Source organism: Arachis ipaensis, chromosome B1 (assembly GCF_059453495.1).
Source record: "Arachis ipaensis isolate K30076 ecotype BB chromosome B1, ASM5945349v1, whole genome shotgun sequence".
Lineage (NCBI taxonomy): Eukaryota > Viridiplantae > Streptophyta > Magnoliopsida > Fabales > Fabaceae > Arachis > Arachis ipaensis.
Window position 1 is genome coordinate 65,931,583 of NC_142436.1, and position 17,736 is coordinate 65,949,318.

Below are 17,736 nucleotides of genomic sequence, written 5' to 3' on the forward strand. Positions count from 1 at the left end.
ACTCTTTTTCTTCCTCACTATCCAGAATAAAATTTGCTAGACCATCAGCCACTTTGTTAGCTTCACGCACCACATGGATCACCTTCACATCCCAGTTCCTCCCCATCGTCCTTCTAATTCGGCGAATAGGTCGGGTCAACTCAAGGTGGGTCTCCGGTGGGTTTTGGATCAATTCCACACTGCTCTTAGAATCTGTCTCCACTATGATCTGTCCGATTCCTCTTTCCCATGCTATCTCAAGCCCTATATTGATAGCATTAACTTAAACTTGGATGGCTTTTGCATTCCCATCTTTTTTGTGATCCAACCTCCAATATCATTTCTGAGCACACCGCCACTGCTGCCTCTTGACGCTCCATCAATATTTAACATCAACTAGTTTTTCGGCAGGGCCTTCTACTTTATAAGCCTAACAGAGGGGGAGTTATCCTTCTTTTCTTCCTGAGTGACTCTGTAACACTCATCCACCATCATTCTAATTCTCATCTTCATGATTCTCTCCGGATCATTCCTCCCCATGTGAGTATATTCATTTCGAAATTTCCACATCATCCAAGCAGTTATCATGAAGAAGCTTTTCCATCTCCAACGTCTCTTGTTAGGTTTAAATGAATCCAGTCATTAATGCTCAGGCTGAAGAATTGGTTTAAATAGGGAGGGTTTACATATGAAGCCCAGATGAGAGTCCCTTATAGCATGAATAGGAGTTTCCACCTCTGCATTGTACCACATACAGAGGGGATTATTCCCTGTTGTCCACACAGCTGTTCTTCCTTGGGTTAGGAGGCCATTGTGCGCAGCTTGCCATTCCAAATTTGATCATTGTCAGTCTGTTGATTAATAAGAGCTTTGTATGTGTGCTTGATTTGAGAATTCTCCTCTCGGACTAGGTCTCCAAATAATTCTATCTTCCCCGTCTTCTCTACATGGTAATTAGGGAGGAGAGTGTCGAGTCTGCTAATATCCCAGTTTCCTCTACTTACTAACATTCCAATCCTGCTCTTCTTGAGTAATTATTGGCGATGCTCAATTCTGAAGCTTTACACCGTTGTCAATCCACTCGTCCTTCCAAAAAATAATTCTTTCCCCATCTCCTACTAGATGGCCAACATGATGATTTCCCTTAGCAGATTAGCCCCTTTCCCATACTTTCCAACTAGCACCCTGGCCCATAAAGAGTTGGAATTTCTCTCTTGATTGTGAAGGCCTGTCTCTGAATCCCAATCCACCCTGCCTTTGCGGGAACGAATCTTGTTCCAGCTAACCATATGCACTCCTCTGGTAGTCGTGTCATGTCCCCAAATAAAATCCCTCTGAGCCCTCGAACCTAGAACAGCTTGTGCCAGAGTCACTCTTCCAGCCATGGATAAACAACTAGATTTCTACCCTTGTAGCTTAGAGTTCACCTTATCAATTATATAATTGAAATTAGCTCTTCTCGACCTTGTCCCTTGAATCATGGCCCCAAGATATCCCCCTATCTCCTTGACTTCAGAGAAGCCACTAATACTTGTTATGTTTTGTCGAGTCTAAACAATCACATTTTTGGAGAAGTAGATACTTGTCTTGGCACTATTCACTTGGTGTCCTGACGCTCCACAGAAATCATCAAGGACTTTGAGGACCTTGGTTATTTGGGTTGTGGTTGCTTCTGTGAAAAAGATTAGATCCTCAGCAAACATTAGGTGCGGGATTTGTGGCCCATTTCTGCCTACTCGCATCAGTTTCCAGCTCCCCTCCTCCACGGCTTCTAAAATCATATGCCATAGTCTATCCATGCAAATAACAGAAAAATGTACGGGAAAATTGGCTCGCGTTGTCTGATTCCCTTGGAGGGGTTAAAACACTCTGTTTTCTGCCCATTCCACAGAATGGAGAGTTGAGTAGACTTGATGCACTACATAATTATGTCACTCAAGTTCTGGGAGATACCAAACTCTTTCAGCGATCCCTCAATAAAAATCTAACTCAACTTGTCGTACGCCTTCATGAGATCAATTTTAATTGATATATAGCCTCTTTCACCTCTCATTCTTCTCATGGAGTGGACCATCTCTTGAACGATCACCATATTATCATGTATGCTTCTTTGCGGCACAAAGCTGGATTGGAACAGAGATATCTGATCCTGAAGGAAAGGTTTCATCTTCGTGACTAGAATCTTGGAGAGCCCTTTGTAAAGAACATTGCACAAGGAGATTGGCCGAATTGGTTGAGGAATTTCGGCTTTTCCACTTTTGGAATTAGGACAATCATAGTTCCATGGACCGCTTGATAGCTTCCGGGTTTCTCCAAAGGTTGTAGATGACATCCGCTACCTCCCTATGGATTTGATCCCAATTTTGATGATAAAAAATGCTTGGTATTCCATTTTCCTCTGGCGCTTTGTAGACTCCTATACTGAAAAATGCTCTTTTGATATCCTCTGCGTTTGGACTTTTTAGGGACTCCCAAACTATTTCTTCCGTGACTAACGGAAAGGAATTCACACAATTGATGGACTCTCTATTACTTATTTCTTCGTAAAACAGGTCTCTAAAATAATGCATAGCCATCTATTGTAAGTTTGTAACCTTTCCTGATCCTCCTCCTAACTACCATCATTTTTCCATCATTTTTATTTTTTTATCTTTTTTAAGTGTCTTAGCTTGGCATTTTAAAAGTTCAATTTAGTATGCAAAATTTAAAATAGGACATTTAAATAGATAAAAGGTGTTCATATTCTGTCCCAAACATAAAACCAGGCCCAATAAGGATGAAAGGACCAACCATGGAAGGTGGCCTCTTATCCCCTACTCGACCTCTTTGAAGGGGTCGGGCACCGACCCAGGAGCCCAACTCCATTTATCCAACGTGGCAGGTCACTGCTTCTAGAAGCCGTGACTAAATCTCTATCTCCTCCAAAAGATAGACTCCAACAAGCTCTCAAGATATAAGATAAGATAAGATAAGATAAGATGGAACTACTGCCACCAAGGAGGTCATCAAACTCTACTATAAATACACTGGCACTCCCAAGGTATAACTCACGTTCTAATATACTAAAAACCTGCCTAAATCCCTTGCTAACTTAAGCATCAGAGTCTCTTGTAGGTACCACCTCCCACCTCCTCACGAGGAACTCGGACAGGCGGCACCTCGACATCAACAAGTCGGACGCTGCCCTACAAAGGGGTCTGGACCTCACGTTCAGGCCCACATCAACGTTTCAGGTAACCCTCGGAACATTGGCACCGTTGCCGGGAACCTGGAATTCATCCTGCAACAATGGCGGACAACCAGCATGAAGATGGCCATACGGCATCCGAATCTGAATGTGAGCCCCAACCTGAGGGCAACGCTATTATACTACCACCACCACCCCAACCACAATGTCCGAAGGAAGAAAGGCCAGCAGCTAACCCTCGACCAAGGCGGATCTGTTCGGAAGTTCGTCATCTCGAGGGAGAAGAATCCGCTCAAACAGCTGAAATACTGGGGCTCGTCCAAAGTCAGCGAGATCAGCTAGAACAACTCGAATATCAGGCAGAAAGACAGCAGGAGGCCAAACAACAGCTATGGAGAGAGGTAAGACGACGGAGGGAGCTAGAGGAAAAGCTCCAAAAGCTAGAGAACGATCTCCGAAGCCGAACTGGCTAGACAGATCGAAAAAACAGCCCTCTGGGGCAAAAAGACCCATTCTCCGAAAAGATCTTGCAGGTCAAAGTACCAAGTAATTTTAAAACCCCCGGGACGACTGACCTCAGGTACCACCTCAGCAACTTCAAGAGCAGAATGTACCTGGCAGGTACCTCGGATGCTACCCGCTGCAAAGCATTCCTGACCACCCTAACTAAGGCGGCCATGATGTGGTTTGACACCTTACCTCCCGGATCGGTAATTAATTTTGACGACCTATCCCGAAAGTTTCTGACCAAGTTCTCCATCCAGAAGGATAAACCAAAACATGCACCAAGCTTGCTAGGAATCAAACAAGAGATCGAGGAAACCCTCCGCGACTACATGGAAAAGTTCAACAAAGCATGGTTGAAAATCCAGAGCCTACCCACTAAATCCGTAATCATGGGACTAGTCAACGGCCTCAAAGAAGGGCCATTCTCCCAGTCAATTTCCAAGCGACATCCGGGCTCTCTAGATGAAATTTAAGAGAGGGGGAGAAGCACATCAATATGGAGGAGAATTTATGGAGGTGTACAAAGAAAAATTCATAGAGGTGTACGTAGACGACATGCTCGTCAAAACCAAAGAGAGCACGACACTATTGTCTGACCTCTCTGAGGTATTCGCCACCATAAGAAAGTATGGAATGAGGTTAAACCCTTCGAAATGTACCTTTGCGGTGGAAGTAGGGAAGTTCTTAGGCTTCATGTTCACCCAAAGGGGCATAGAAGCAAATCCAAACAAGTGCCAAGCAATACTCAATATGAAGAATCCGACCTGTGTCAAAGAGGTCCAACAACTAAATGGGAGGTTAGCAGCTCTATCCAGGTTTCTAGCAGGATTAGCCCTGAAATCACTCCCCCTCTACTCAATCCTAAGGAAGGGCAAACAATTCGAGTGGACCCAGGAATACAAACAAGCCTTCCAAGATTTCAAAGTCTTCCTGGGACAGCCACCCATACTCGCCCGACCTATAAAAGGAGAAGAACTCATCTTATACTTAGTAGTGGCAAGTCAGGTCATAGCATCTGCCTTGGTACGGGAAGAAGAAAAGGGACAACAACCTATCTATTTCATCAAAAGATAGAGAAGTTCACCTATGCCTTATCCTTACGTCTCGATGACTCCAACCCTACTTTCAGGCTCACACCATCAGAGTCCGCACTAACCAGCCAATGAAACATATCCTGCAAAAGACGAACTTGGCATTCGGATGCTACAATGGGCAGTAGAACTGTTCGAGTTCGATCTAAAGTACGAAGCTCGGACAGCAATCAAGTCGCAATACCTTGCCGACTTTGTCGCTAAATACACCGAAAACCCAGGAGATCCGACCACATAGAGCCTATACGTAGACAAGTCATCAAATAAAGCTGGAAATGGGGCCAGAATCATTCTAGAAAGTGACCAAGGAACTCGGATAGAGTTATCCTTGAGATTCGAATTTTCTGTCTCTAACAACCAAGCAGAATACGAAGCCTTACTCGCTGGCCTGAAGTTGGCTAAAGAAGTGGGGGCTGAAAAGCTGGTAGTGTTCAGTGATTCACAAGTAATGACTTTGCAAATTAATAGAACCTATCAAGCCAAAGACCCCACTATGAAGAAATACTTAGAGGAAGCTCGAGAACAACTGGCATACTTCGTAAAAAGTGACATCCGACATATAACCCGAGAATTCAATGCCCGAGCTGACGCTCTTTCAAAGTTAGCCAGCACCAAGCCAGGGGGCAATAATAAGAGTTTTATCCAAGAGACCTTACAAACACCATCAATATGAAAAGAGGAGGACAATTTGAAACCAGAAGCGTTAGCCATATCGAACCAGAACTTCGGATGGATGACTCCCACAGTCAACTACCTCAAATTTAAAACACTTTCCGAGAACGAAAAGGAAGCCATAAGGCTTATCAAAGAGGCGCAAAACTACACACTAGTTCACAGTGTTTTATACAAAAGAGGGATCTCAACACCCCTCTTGAAGTGTGTACTGACTTCTAACACAAAAGAAGTCCTGGAAGAAGTACACATTGGCATCTGCGGCAACCACCTAGGAGTTCGGTCACTAGCCAAAAAGGTGATCCGGGCCGATTTCTTTTGCCCGACCTTACAGATGGAAGCAGCCGAGTTCGTCAAAAGGTGCCCACCATGTCAGAACCTTTAGCAACCGTCATTGGCCAAAGAAGTCGAAAATTCCTATACAAGAATATTGGCACAAGGTTCGGAGTTTCCCACTCCATCACTACGGATAACGGGACCCAATTCACTCACTCCACCTTCCGAAATTTGGTAGTCGACTTAAAGATTAAACACCAGTTTACTTCAATAGAACACCACCAGTCCAATGGACAGGTTGAACCAGCCAACAAAGTCATACTGGCCAGTTTAAAGCGCCGACTACAATACACGAAGGAAGCTTGGGATGACGAGCTCCCACAAGTCTTATGGGCATGTTGGACTACCTCACACTCCACAACAGGGGAATCATCCTTCTGACTTGTTTACGGAATGGAGGCCATGATTCCAGTAGAAGTTACCGAAGAATCACCTAGAGTAGTTTTCTACAATGAAAGAGCCAACACCCAAGTACAAAAAGAAGAGCTCGACCTCCTCCCAAAAGTCTGAGAAAGAGCTCGAATTAGGGGGAGCTCTAAAACAGAGGATGGCTCTAAGATATAACCAAAAGGTGGTCAAAAGGAACTTTAATGCCAACGACCTCATCCTGATCCGGAATGACATCGGGGTACAAAGGTCAGGAGAAAGGAAGCTGGCCGCTAACTAGAAAGGATCTTACAAAGATAGTAGATGTCCTAGGCAAAGACTACTACAAAGTGTCCGACCTCCAAGGGCGGGAACTTCCGAGGTCTTGACACGCATGTAGCCTAAGAAGTTTCCTATCTGAGAACGCATTAACTTAAGTCCGGCAAACTGCAAAAAATCATTGTCCGACCTAAACAAGGTCGGCAAGATGAAGCGACGAGGTCCAAGTTAATATAAGAGGTTACATAAATAGCTCATATAAAGCGATCTCAATGAGATCAGATAAAAAACGGGTAGTAAAAGTAACTTGATAAAGGCCGATTACTCGAAGTCGGACCTATAAAGGAAACTCAGCGTCCTAAAGTCGCAAAATAGATAAATCAAAAAGTCGACTATGAAAAACCTAGCTTCATTTCAAAGGCAGAAAAGTTCTCCGGAAAATAAAGAGAATAACTTTGAACATTACTGTTAAAAGTTGTGGAAACAACCAAAACAAAAGGTAAAAATGTTCAAAGGACTACCAACTTTTATAAAAAAAGAAAGGCCACAATACTTTTATAAGAAACAAAGGGTAACGGGCCTAATAACTCCTCTATTAAAACATGCGCACAAACCAAGGAAACAACTGCGTCGACCTAACCATTCATTTAAAGGGAGTATGATAAACCACTATTTTATGGTATTTTTTGGATTGAATTGAGTGGATTTTGTAAACTATTTTCTCACTTATTCATATAAATTGCATGGTTTTGTGGATCCTTCCTAATTTGTACTTAAGAATGAAAACAGGCTTCATAGGCCTTAAAATTGCTAATTTTTAATCCTCTCTTATTACCATTCGATGCCGTGATATGTTTGTTAAGTGTTTTCAGGGTTATAGGGCAAGAATGGCTTAGAGGATGGAAATGAAGCATGCAAAAGTGGAAGGAATACAAAGAACTAAAGAATTGAGAAGCTGGTCCTGATGCGTACGTGTGACCTTGTGCAAAGTTAGACGACGCGTACGCGTGACAAGCGTCACGTGCCTCACTAAAGGAAAAACACTGAGGGCGATTTCAGAGCTCATTTCTGGCTCAGTTTCGAGCCCAGTCTACAGATTAGAGGCTGGGTGTGAAGGTGGATGGAACACACAACACACATTAGATTAGTTTTAGTTTTAGATAGATGTAGAATTCTAGAGAGAGAGGCTCTCTCCTCTCTCTAGGTTTTAGGGTTCTTATTTCAATTTCTTCTTAGATCTAGATTTTAATCTTACTTCATTTTAGCTTTTCTTTACTTTTATTTGTTCTAGCACTTTAGTTTATCTACTTCTCTTGTTAATTTCTTTATTTTGCCAATTTAGTTTATGAACGCTCTTGTCAATTTCAATTTTCTTTCAATACAATTTTATGTTTTCATGTCTTTTGATGTTTACTTTAGTTGTTATTGTTGATTTCTTGCTTATGTTAGTTATGGCTTTAATTAATTCTTGCATTTTATGATGTTTGATTTTATTGCATTTTAGGTGTTTGATGAAATGTTTCTTTTAGCCTTAGGGTAGATTTTTCCTATTCTTGACTTGGGGTGGTAACTTGGGTGACGTTGAGTTACCAATGTCCAAGTAATTGATAATTGGTGTCCATTGACACTAGTCTTCACAAATTCAATTAGTGAGTGGCTAGAACTTATGGATTGGGATTGATAAAACTCATTTGACTTTCCTCCAATTGTTAGAGGATGACTAAATGTGATTGATCCTTGCAATTATCATATTATGGTTAGTAACAAGGATGGTGATCCTTAACCATCAACCCTTGCCAAAACCTTTTACCATTTGAGTTTTCTTTCCCTTTGTTTGTTAATTATCATTTAGTTTCTTGTTATTTATATTTCTTGTCAATTACTACCTCAACCCCAAATTTTCCTTCATAGCCAATAATCGAGCACTTCGTTGCAATTCTTAGGGAGAACGACCCGGGATTAATACTCCCGATTATTTTGATTTGTATTGTGACAACCTTTTTAAACTTTGATTGGTGGATAAATTGTTGGTTTGGAACTATACTTCGATGGAATTATTTTGTCAAAATTCCTAACCGACGATTCCCCTACATCAAGTTTTTGGCGCTGTTGCCGGGGAATTGCAATGGTGTTATATTATTGGCTATTGTGAATATGTTCAGGTTGTGAATATCTTGCTTTTTGGTTATTCCTTGGTTTGCTAGTAATTAGGAGTTTGCTTTTTCTTTGCTTTTTGACATTCTTATTTTGATTTTCTCTTTTCCATATGAATTCTCATCCTTGTGGTTTTGGATATGGTTATGACTATGTTGTAGGTAGTGGAAACTTTAATGATGACTCACATTATGAGAGGAAAGAATTCTTGAGAAGGGAGCCACATCCATATGAGAAATCATCATGGCAACCTCATCAACCAAGCTACTATGATTGCAACCCCTCCTATAATGCATATCATTCCAATGGTTATGATGGTTCCTATCATAATTATGCCACTCAACCACTATCATTCCAAGCACCATACTCTCAACATAGTCCTCAAAAACCATCATTCCAACCACCATACTCTCAATCCACATCCTATTTCCACCAATTACCTCCACACAATCCAAATCCATATCCTCCATATGCACACACTTATGACCATTATGAACAAGCACCCATTGAACCACCACCACTCCAACATCATTACCCTTACAACTCTTTTTCTCCCTCCAACCAAGCTCCTATGGATAATACATTTGGCATTATTCTTCAAGAGAAAATGGAGCTTCAAACCACACTCACCTCTACCCTCCAAGAGCTTATATCCCGCCTACCTCCGCCTTCTACCAATAACCAAAGCACCTTCCAACCTCCAAGCTTTAATGCATCTCCTTTTCAACCACATGATGAATTCTCCTTTCAATCACAACCCTCCATGGAAGAATATCAATATCCATCAATCTAAGAGCAATATGACAAGAGCTAAGGGATCGTCTCAAGGAAGCAATGGATCGGCTTCAAGCAACCATACTTCAAAAGGAGCAAGAGGAAGCCCAAAAGAACCGCGAAGCTATCATGGCTAACCTTGCCAAAATTAAAGCCACCTTGGACTCATGGGATTCATGCCACAAGCAAAACATTTCTATGGATGAATATAGAGAATCAACTGAAGAGAAGAGCATGAAGGAGATTTTAGAGTCTCAATTTGAGAATAAGAAAATGGAGTGTGTTTTGCAACAAGTGAAAAGGATGTAGATTGTTGAAGAAGAAGAAGTAGTTGAAGATCTATGGAAGGTTGAACAAGAGGAAAGTTCCATCATTGAAGACGACTCTACACCAAGTAACATTAAGGATCTTGTTGAAGCTTCTTCCATTGAATGTGAACCCAATGTTGAGGAGGAATGCGTCAACCTCCAACATATGACTTGGTCAATGAGGAAGAGTTGGAAGAGGTTGACAAACATGTGGAAGTTGAGGGAAGTTGTCAAGAGGTGGAAGTCATCGAAGAGGAGCCAAAAGGAGTAAAGCTTACATGGTCAAAGCCATTGGATACCTCCCTTGCTAAGTGAAACTCAAACTTTAGGATTCATAGGTGGAGTGAAACTCAAGTCAATGGAATTAGGATGAGGACTAGGAGTCATAAGGAGAATTCAAGAAGTTTGTCATCCAATTAGAAGCATGAAGATCAAGAAGAAATGGTGTTGACAAACAAAGTTTGGGATCCCAGAATACACATCAACAATCATCAATCTTGGGGTTTTACTACTTGCTTGAGGTTTCTTGGAAGGGTGGTATTCATAATTTGGGATCCTAGAGGCTATTGGAAATGCAAACATTGGTGGGGATTCAAGGAAGAATTTAAGTATAAGCCACCATAGCAAGAACATCCCCAATTGTCCAACTTAAGGACTTTAAACAAAACTGTTAGGTGGGAGACACCCCAACATGGTAAATTCTTCCCATTTTCCATTTATTTAGTTTAAGTTGTGGTTTAGCTTGTTTAATAATATTTGGCATTGCTTTGGTAGCCTGTTAGTTTCTCGATAAGCTTTTGAAAAAAAAAGAGGGCCACCTCACGCGTGCGCTGCCTGACGCGTACGCGTGACCCCCCAAAAAAAATGACCATGTGAAAAGAGTGCCAGGAGGGTGCTGCTGCATGGTTCCAAAATAGAGAGTTGTGCTGAAACCATGCGGGTGGGGTACCAAGAGCACGTTACAGCCCCGCGCGTACGCGTGAGTGACGCATATGCGTCACCTTCTTTTCTCTGCTCCTCATGCGTGCGCGTGGGTGACGCGAGTGGGTCACTAGTTTTTTATGCCTCTCACGTGTACGCGTGGTCTACGCGTCCGTGTAGCGTCCCGAGTTCAATTGAAGGGTGCCCTGCCCTGTTCTCTTCTCCCATTTCTTTCTTCTTTCTTATTTCTTCTCTCTTCCATATTCCTTTCTTCCTTTTATTCCTCTTCTTTCTTCTTCCCTTCTCCCATTTCTTTCTTCCCTTCCTATCTCTTCTTCTCACTTCTCTCATTATTTCTCAATTACATTTCTCCATCTCTTCTCCTTCTTCTTTAAAAATGTTTACTTTTAAACATCTCTTACTCTCTAATTTTTCCTTTAATTGTTGCATGTGATTGCCTTTTTTGTTATTGATTGCAATTTAATTTTGTTATTTGTAGTTAGTTCTTTTTCCTTATTTTCTTAGCTTGTTATTTTTACCTTGGTGTTGGTTATTCCATACTCAATTTTTGTGAATTCAATAGATTGCTTTGGTGCTTCTCATTGTTTGGTGATGCATCCCTTGTGTGTTGGAATTGGCTTTCGATGCTTGAGTTGCTCTTTTCTTGTTCTATACTTATGTGCTTTCTTGACTCATGCATCGTGTGCTAGTGATGTGCCTCAATGTTTTAGTTGATTTCTCACTTACATGTTGTCGCGACCATGTACGTGAGACACCTTATTCTTATTTGGCATTCTTTCTCACTTGCACTTTATTAATTTCATATCTTTCTCTCCTAGCTTAATGTTTATCCTTTTTTCTCCTTTTCAGGAAGGTCGCCAAGAGAGAAAGGAGCAAGCTCCTAGGAAGGTAGCTAGTCGGCAATTCCAACATCAACATCACCACAAGCACCTCAGCTATCTACCCACCTTTGGAGGAGTCTGACTTTCCGTACTCACCCTTTGCTCATCTTTGGATGCACCGAGGACGGTCCAATCTTTAAGTGTGGGGAGGTCGAGGATCGACTTCTGTGGGTAACTACTTCCTTTTCCAACACCAATTCTTAATCTTTTTTGTTAGTTAGTTATTGCATTACATGATAGATTGCATGATAGTTAGAGTTTGTACATATTCTACCCATTTTTATGTTAGGACTACTTGGTTAGAGTGATGATTTCTTTTCCAAGAAACTGTTTTAGGGCATTTCATTAATTTGAATAAAAAAATTTTTGTTGAACTTGCTTGAAGAATTACTTTTAGAAGATAATTTTAGAGCTAGAACACACAAGCCTAGTGAGATTTTGAGCCTATTTGATTGGTTGTATCCTATCAACCAATATTTTATTTTGGTGTGTGTTATTTTCTCTAAGATTGTGATATTTGTTTTACTTGATTCTATATGTCCATTGTTCAATGCATGAATGCATTTATATGATTGAGACCTTTTTTTTTTGAATCAAAGGGAGCTCAACACGGCAGAGTGGAGCAGATAGCAAAGCTATAGTAAGAATAAAACAAGATAACATACAACTCCTAGACACTGTGACCCGGTCATCAACACCCAAAGGGCTCAGCACCACTCCATTCTTCGTAGAACGTAAACGATCTGTTAATAATGTCCCCTACTCTTGAACTCTTATTTCGGAAGAGCCTGTCATTCCTTTCTAGCCAAATTGTCCAGATAACTGCAAAGAATCCCGTGAACCATCTCTTCCTATCTACCTTCCTTCCTGTAAAGCTCGTCCAACTCTCAAAATGTTCCTTCAAAGTACCCGGAAAGCTCCACCTTTGTTGAAAGGCCATTAGCCAAGCACACCACACCTGCCATGTAATCTCACAACTAAGAAACAGATGATACGCGGTTTCCACAAGCTTACCACAGAGAAGACACCTATTGTCCTGCTGGTCAATAACCCGTAATCTGCACAGTCGATCCTTTGTGTTGACCCTTCCGACTAACGCAAACCAAGAAAGGAGTTCAACCCTCGGGGGGACAAATCCTTTCCAAACAGCACTAGTGAAGCTATAGCTGGTAACCTCCTCCGGTAGGACTTCCTCCTGCATCACTCGCACAAAGGATTTTGTTGAGTAGTCACCTGTTTTATCAAATTTCCATACCACACTATCTTCCCTCCCATTTGTAAGCTTGAATGACTGTAAGATCTCATGAAGCTGGTGTACTAAGTCCAACTCCCACTGGAACAACTCTCTCCTCCACTGGAAACTCCAAATCCACACTAGCCCATCCCAAAAGCCACAGTCTGCTATCACAGATTCATGAAGAGTTGAGACCGAGAAAAGCCTAGGAAACATATCTTTCAATACTCCAGCCGGTAGCCATCTATCCTCCCAGAATCGGATTGTTCTGCCATTCCCTAACTCCATCGACAACCCACTGATCATCTGATCTCTCAGCCCCGGCTTACTAACTTGTAGCTGGCATATATCCTTCCAAGGACCCCCTCGCGTGGGAGTAGGCTGTCCTCCCACCATTCTTGCAGGATGCATATTATTACAAGAGCACACCACTTTCTTCCATAAGGGACAGTCTTCTTTCGAGAATCTCCACCACCACTTAAACAGCAATGCAGTATTTCGAATCACTGCATCCCCAACTCCCAACCCACCTGCCTTCTTTGGAGCCATAACCACTTCCCACTTCACGAGCGGTACCCCGTATCTCCCATCCTCAGTACTCCACAGGAACCGTCGTTGCAGGGAAATTAGCTTCTCTGCCACTGTCTTTGGCATCTTATATAAACTGAGGTAGTAAATCGGCAAGCTACTAAGAACCGCCTTAATTAGGACCAGCTTACCTGCTTTGTTAAGAGTTTTTGCTTTCCACAAACTCAGTTTGTCTTCCACCTTATCAATCACCGGTTTCCATGTCTTAACCAGTCTCGGATTTGCTCCCAGGGGAATGCCCAGATATCTGACTGGTAATGAAGCCTCTTTACAACCCAGTAACCGACACATCCTTCGGACCCACATCCTCTCACAGCTGACCGGTATAAGGCTGGACTTTTCAAAATTAATGGCCAATCCCGACATGAGCTCGAAGCATCTGAGTAGCCGATGATAATTCCTGATGGTTCCCTCATCAGGCGGACAGAAAAGAATAGTATCATCTGCAAACTGCAAGTGAGACAACTCAATATTATCTCTACCAAGCAGTAACGGAGTTATACGGCCATTCCTCACTGCCTCTCCAATCATTCGATGCAAAACATCTACAACTAACACGAACAGAAATGGGGACAACGGGTCACCTTGCCGTAGACCCCGTTCCATTTTGAAAGGCTTCGAAGGTGATCCATTGACAAGCAATGACATAGATGCAGTGGTGACACACTCCTTTATCCAACCTCTCCACCTCTGGCCAAACCCCATCTTCTGCAAGACAATATCCACAAAGCCCCACTTGACTCTATCATAAGCCTTTTGGAAGTCCAGCTTTATTATTGCGGCGCTCTTTTTTCGTGTTTTTAGCCAGTGCACTGTTTCACAGGCGATCAGGGCCCCATCATGGATTTTCCTACCCTTAACGAAGGCGCTCTGAGTCTCTCCTACCAACCCCGGCATTACCTTTCGCATCCTCCTAACCAACACCTTGGATATGACCTTATAGACACACCCCACCATACTAATCGGTCTGAGGTCCTTTATTTCTCTGGCTCCAGTAAACTTTGGCACCAGCGTAACCCACGTAACATTCGAGTCTCTAGGAAGTGTAGCCGAAAGGAAGAAGCCTAGCACCGCATCAGTGAACTCCCTTCCTAAGTCATCCCAGCATTTTTTTATGAAGTTCATGTTGTACCCATCACTACCTGGCGCCTTTGTTGACTCACAATCCCACACTGCCTCCTTTATTTCTTCAACAGTTGGCAGCATCTCTAGCTCCAGTGCCTCTTCCTCGTTGATCTGCTTTACAAGCCCGTCCCTGAACCCAATCACTGGCGATGTCTCCTAGTGGTACAATCCCTTATAGAAGTCTCGAATAGCCGTCTTGATCCTCGCCTGGTTCCTTATCAACCTCCCATTAACCATTAAGGAATCAATCATATTCGACCTTCTTCGTGCTGAGGCTAGATTGTGGAAGTAGCGGGTATTTTTATCCATTTCCTTCACGTGCCGCGATCTGGACATTTGCTTCCAATGAAGCTCCTTCCTGATATACCATTTTCTACAGAAGCTTACCAACGCTCTCCTTCTTGCTTCAATAGTCCCATCAGTCGTGCCAGTACTTACCATGTCATCTACTTTCTTAATTTCATCCTCCAGCTGTGTAATCCTTTGGTCCATATTCCCAAAATTGGCTCTATGCCATCTGCTCAGCGGAGTCGTCAGAGCCTTTAGTTTATCAATGAACTGTCCCTCCCCCAAGTTCCTCCACTCCTCCTTCACCATTCTCAAGAACCCATCATGGGTAAACCACGAATCCAAGCTCCGAAACGGTCTTGGTCCCCCGCTAATCCGGTTAACCTCCAAGATCATTGGGCAATGGTCTGATAACCCTCTAGGTCCCCCTCTCAGTCTTGTATCAGGAAACTCTTCTAGCCACTCTAAACTAACCAGTCCCCTATCAATGCGGCTACATGATTGCCCTCTGAACCAGGTGAATAAGCGATCAGTTATTGCCAAGTCCACTAACTCCATATCCTGTATCCACGATTTAAACTCTTCTGCGGACACTGTTAAAGAAATAGCACCCTTTCTCTCTTCTACATGAGTTACCTCGTTAAAATCCCCCATATAACAGAACGGTACTTGGCATAACCCAGATAGAAAGCTCAACTCTTCCCACATAATGAGTTTTTCCGCCCTTTCATGTGGCCCATAAACTAGACAGAAAGCACAGGAAAAGTTAGTTTTTAGCAGTACACCTTCCAAGCATATCCAGCGAGCCCCTTTATAACAGTTGTTCATCCGAAACACCATGTCGTCCCACATTAATACCAGTCCCCCCGCAGCACCAACCGAACCAACTAACTCCCATTTAACTGCGCCATTTCCCCACAGTTGCGCTATATCAAAATTTGTCACCATCTCTGTCTTAGTCTCTATCAAGCCTAGCATATGCACATTAAACTTTCTCCGAAAATTCTTAATCATACTTAGTTTACCAACCCCCTTCAACCCCCTAATATTCCAAGAACTAAAAATCATCGTATAGTACTTATACACACCTTTTTCCGATTCTTCGGCCGACTCCTCCGTGCTTTCTCCTTTCGCTTAGCCTGTTTTTTCTTCTGCGCAATTAACTCATTCTGTGCCTGTAGAATGGCCATGATGTCATCTTCCTCATCATACTGCACCGCTCCAGATTCTACTGCAAGCTTCCAGGCTTCCCGGTTTTCTTGCATATCAGCTGTCCATTTGTTCTCTGATGTTTCCGTCTCAGCTTCGCTCACTGCATTAGAAGGGGCCTCTTGCACACCCGCTGAAACTCTCCCCTGAACACCAGTATCTACCACTCCCTGACAGCCACTGTCCCTGCCCTCTGCCAACTCATCTCCCAAGCTAGCCCCATCCCCTTCCAAAGGAGAGCGCGACACTCCCTTGCCGCTGACCTCAAAAGAACCAGTGCCATCCCCTGCACGACCTGGATTCCCCCCAACGAGATCAACTGCCCCGCCTCCCTCCACCAGCCGCGGCATCATCAGCACCATCCCTCCCGCGAGAGCACTGCCTACCTCCCTCACCGGTGCCCCGCTCAACCCCCGTGCCCCCAGACTCGCCTCAGCAACCTCACCCGCGACGTCAACAGCCTTGCACACGCCACCCATCCCCATCATCATGTGCGGCGACCCAGGGTGAGCATCCGCCTCCACAGTCAGCGTCGTACTCACCAAGGCGAAGCCCCGATCTGCGTCTCTTCTCCTCCCCGCATCACACCTGACCACGCCGCCGTGGTCTCCTTCCCTAGCCTCATCGCCCAATGTAAACGGATCACCACTCCCATACCTACCCGATTGAGATCCTCCTTCCGCATTACCCACAACCCGCTTCGCAACAGACCCAATCCGCATCCCCTTCACGGAACCAGCATGAGGAGTAGATGGGCTTTGGGAAGTCAAGCCCAACGTTGCCCCCTTTGGCTTAGAGTAAACAAGCTTGGCCTTAGAGCTATTAGAGCCCAAACAAATCTGGCTTGTGATTTCTCCCACAGCAACCACCCGGTCTGCATCAAAGTCCCACGACTGAGTCCTCTCTGACGCATCTTCTTCAATCTCAGCACTTCCTCTCCTGAGCTCAGAAACCGTATTCTTGGCCGTTACAGAATTTGAATTCAAAGAACCGTTGCTCCATTCATCCAAAATATCGGCCATAATTATGCTTCTGCCCTCCGGATCCCCTTCCATCCTATGCGGCAAGGCTACCTCCTCAGCCGCCGGATCCGGCCACCCCCTCGTCATCGAATTTCGAGTACCGCTAATGCCCTCCATGCTCCCAGCAACCCCTGGCATCACATCAGTCACCACCACCCCCTCCAAAGAGCCATGTTCATCACTGCCAAGTTCCTCAGCAATTACCTCAAACTCTGTCGACCCTACAGTTAAATAAAACCTTTACGAGATAGATGCCACCCTCCAGGTATCGATCAGCATGCAACCAGCCCGGAGCGACAAACTTGGGGCTGTAACGTTAGCACAAGCCACAACCTCACCCCACTGGCTACCAATCGCACGAAAAGTATCCTCGGACCAGGCATGTAGTGGAACGCCAGAACACTCAATCCACACTCTTCTCCTCACATTCTGTTCCTGATCATTCCAACGGCACATACTATGAAAAAACTGCCAGCGGGCATCCCCACAACCCTCCAATGCCTCCTCCGCACTCTTTGTACTCTCAAATATCAGCAAGGCCTTATACCTCCCCAGCTCACAGATTTTAACAACGTGAGGCCAAGCCTTCCTGCTGAGTTCATTCAATAGTCTGAAGTCAATTGGTCTCACAGTACTCCCAATCACACTCCTTTGCAGCCATTCGAGATTGGTCCTGGCAACAGAGGCTTTCAGCAACATTGCCCCCATTTTCTTGGAATCCTCCTCTATGGTATGTGTTGCAATATCTAGAGCACTCGGCCGTGCCCCCTGCACCATGTTTGGAGATGGCTGGA

The 17,736-nt window shown here is 43.8% G+C and overlaps 1 protein-coding gene across 1 annotated transcript; it reads right to left on the bottom strand.

Moving 5' to 3' along the window:
* Positions 1–14,579: 14,579 nt before the first annotated feature.
* LOC148576879 (uncharacterized) lies at positions 14,580–15,779 on the bottom strand. The gene has a single exon (XM_088502807.1). The coding sequence runs from the start codon at positions 15,777–15,779 to the stop codon at positions 14,580–14,582; it is 1,200 nt and encodes a 399-aa protein (XP_088358933.1).
* Between the last annotated feature and the right edge of the window lie 1,957 nt (positions 15,780–17,736).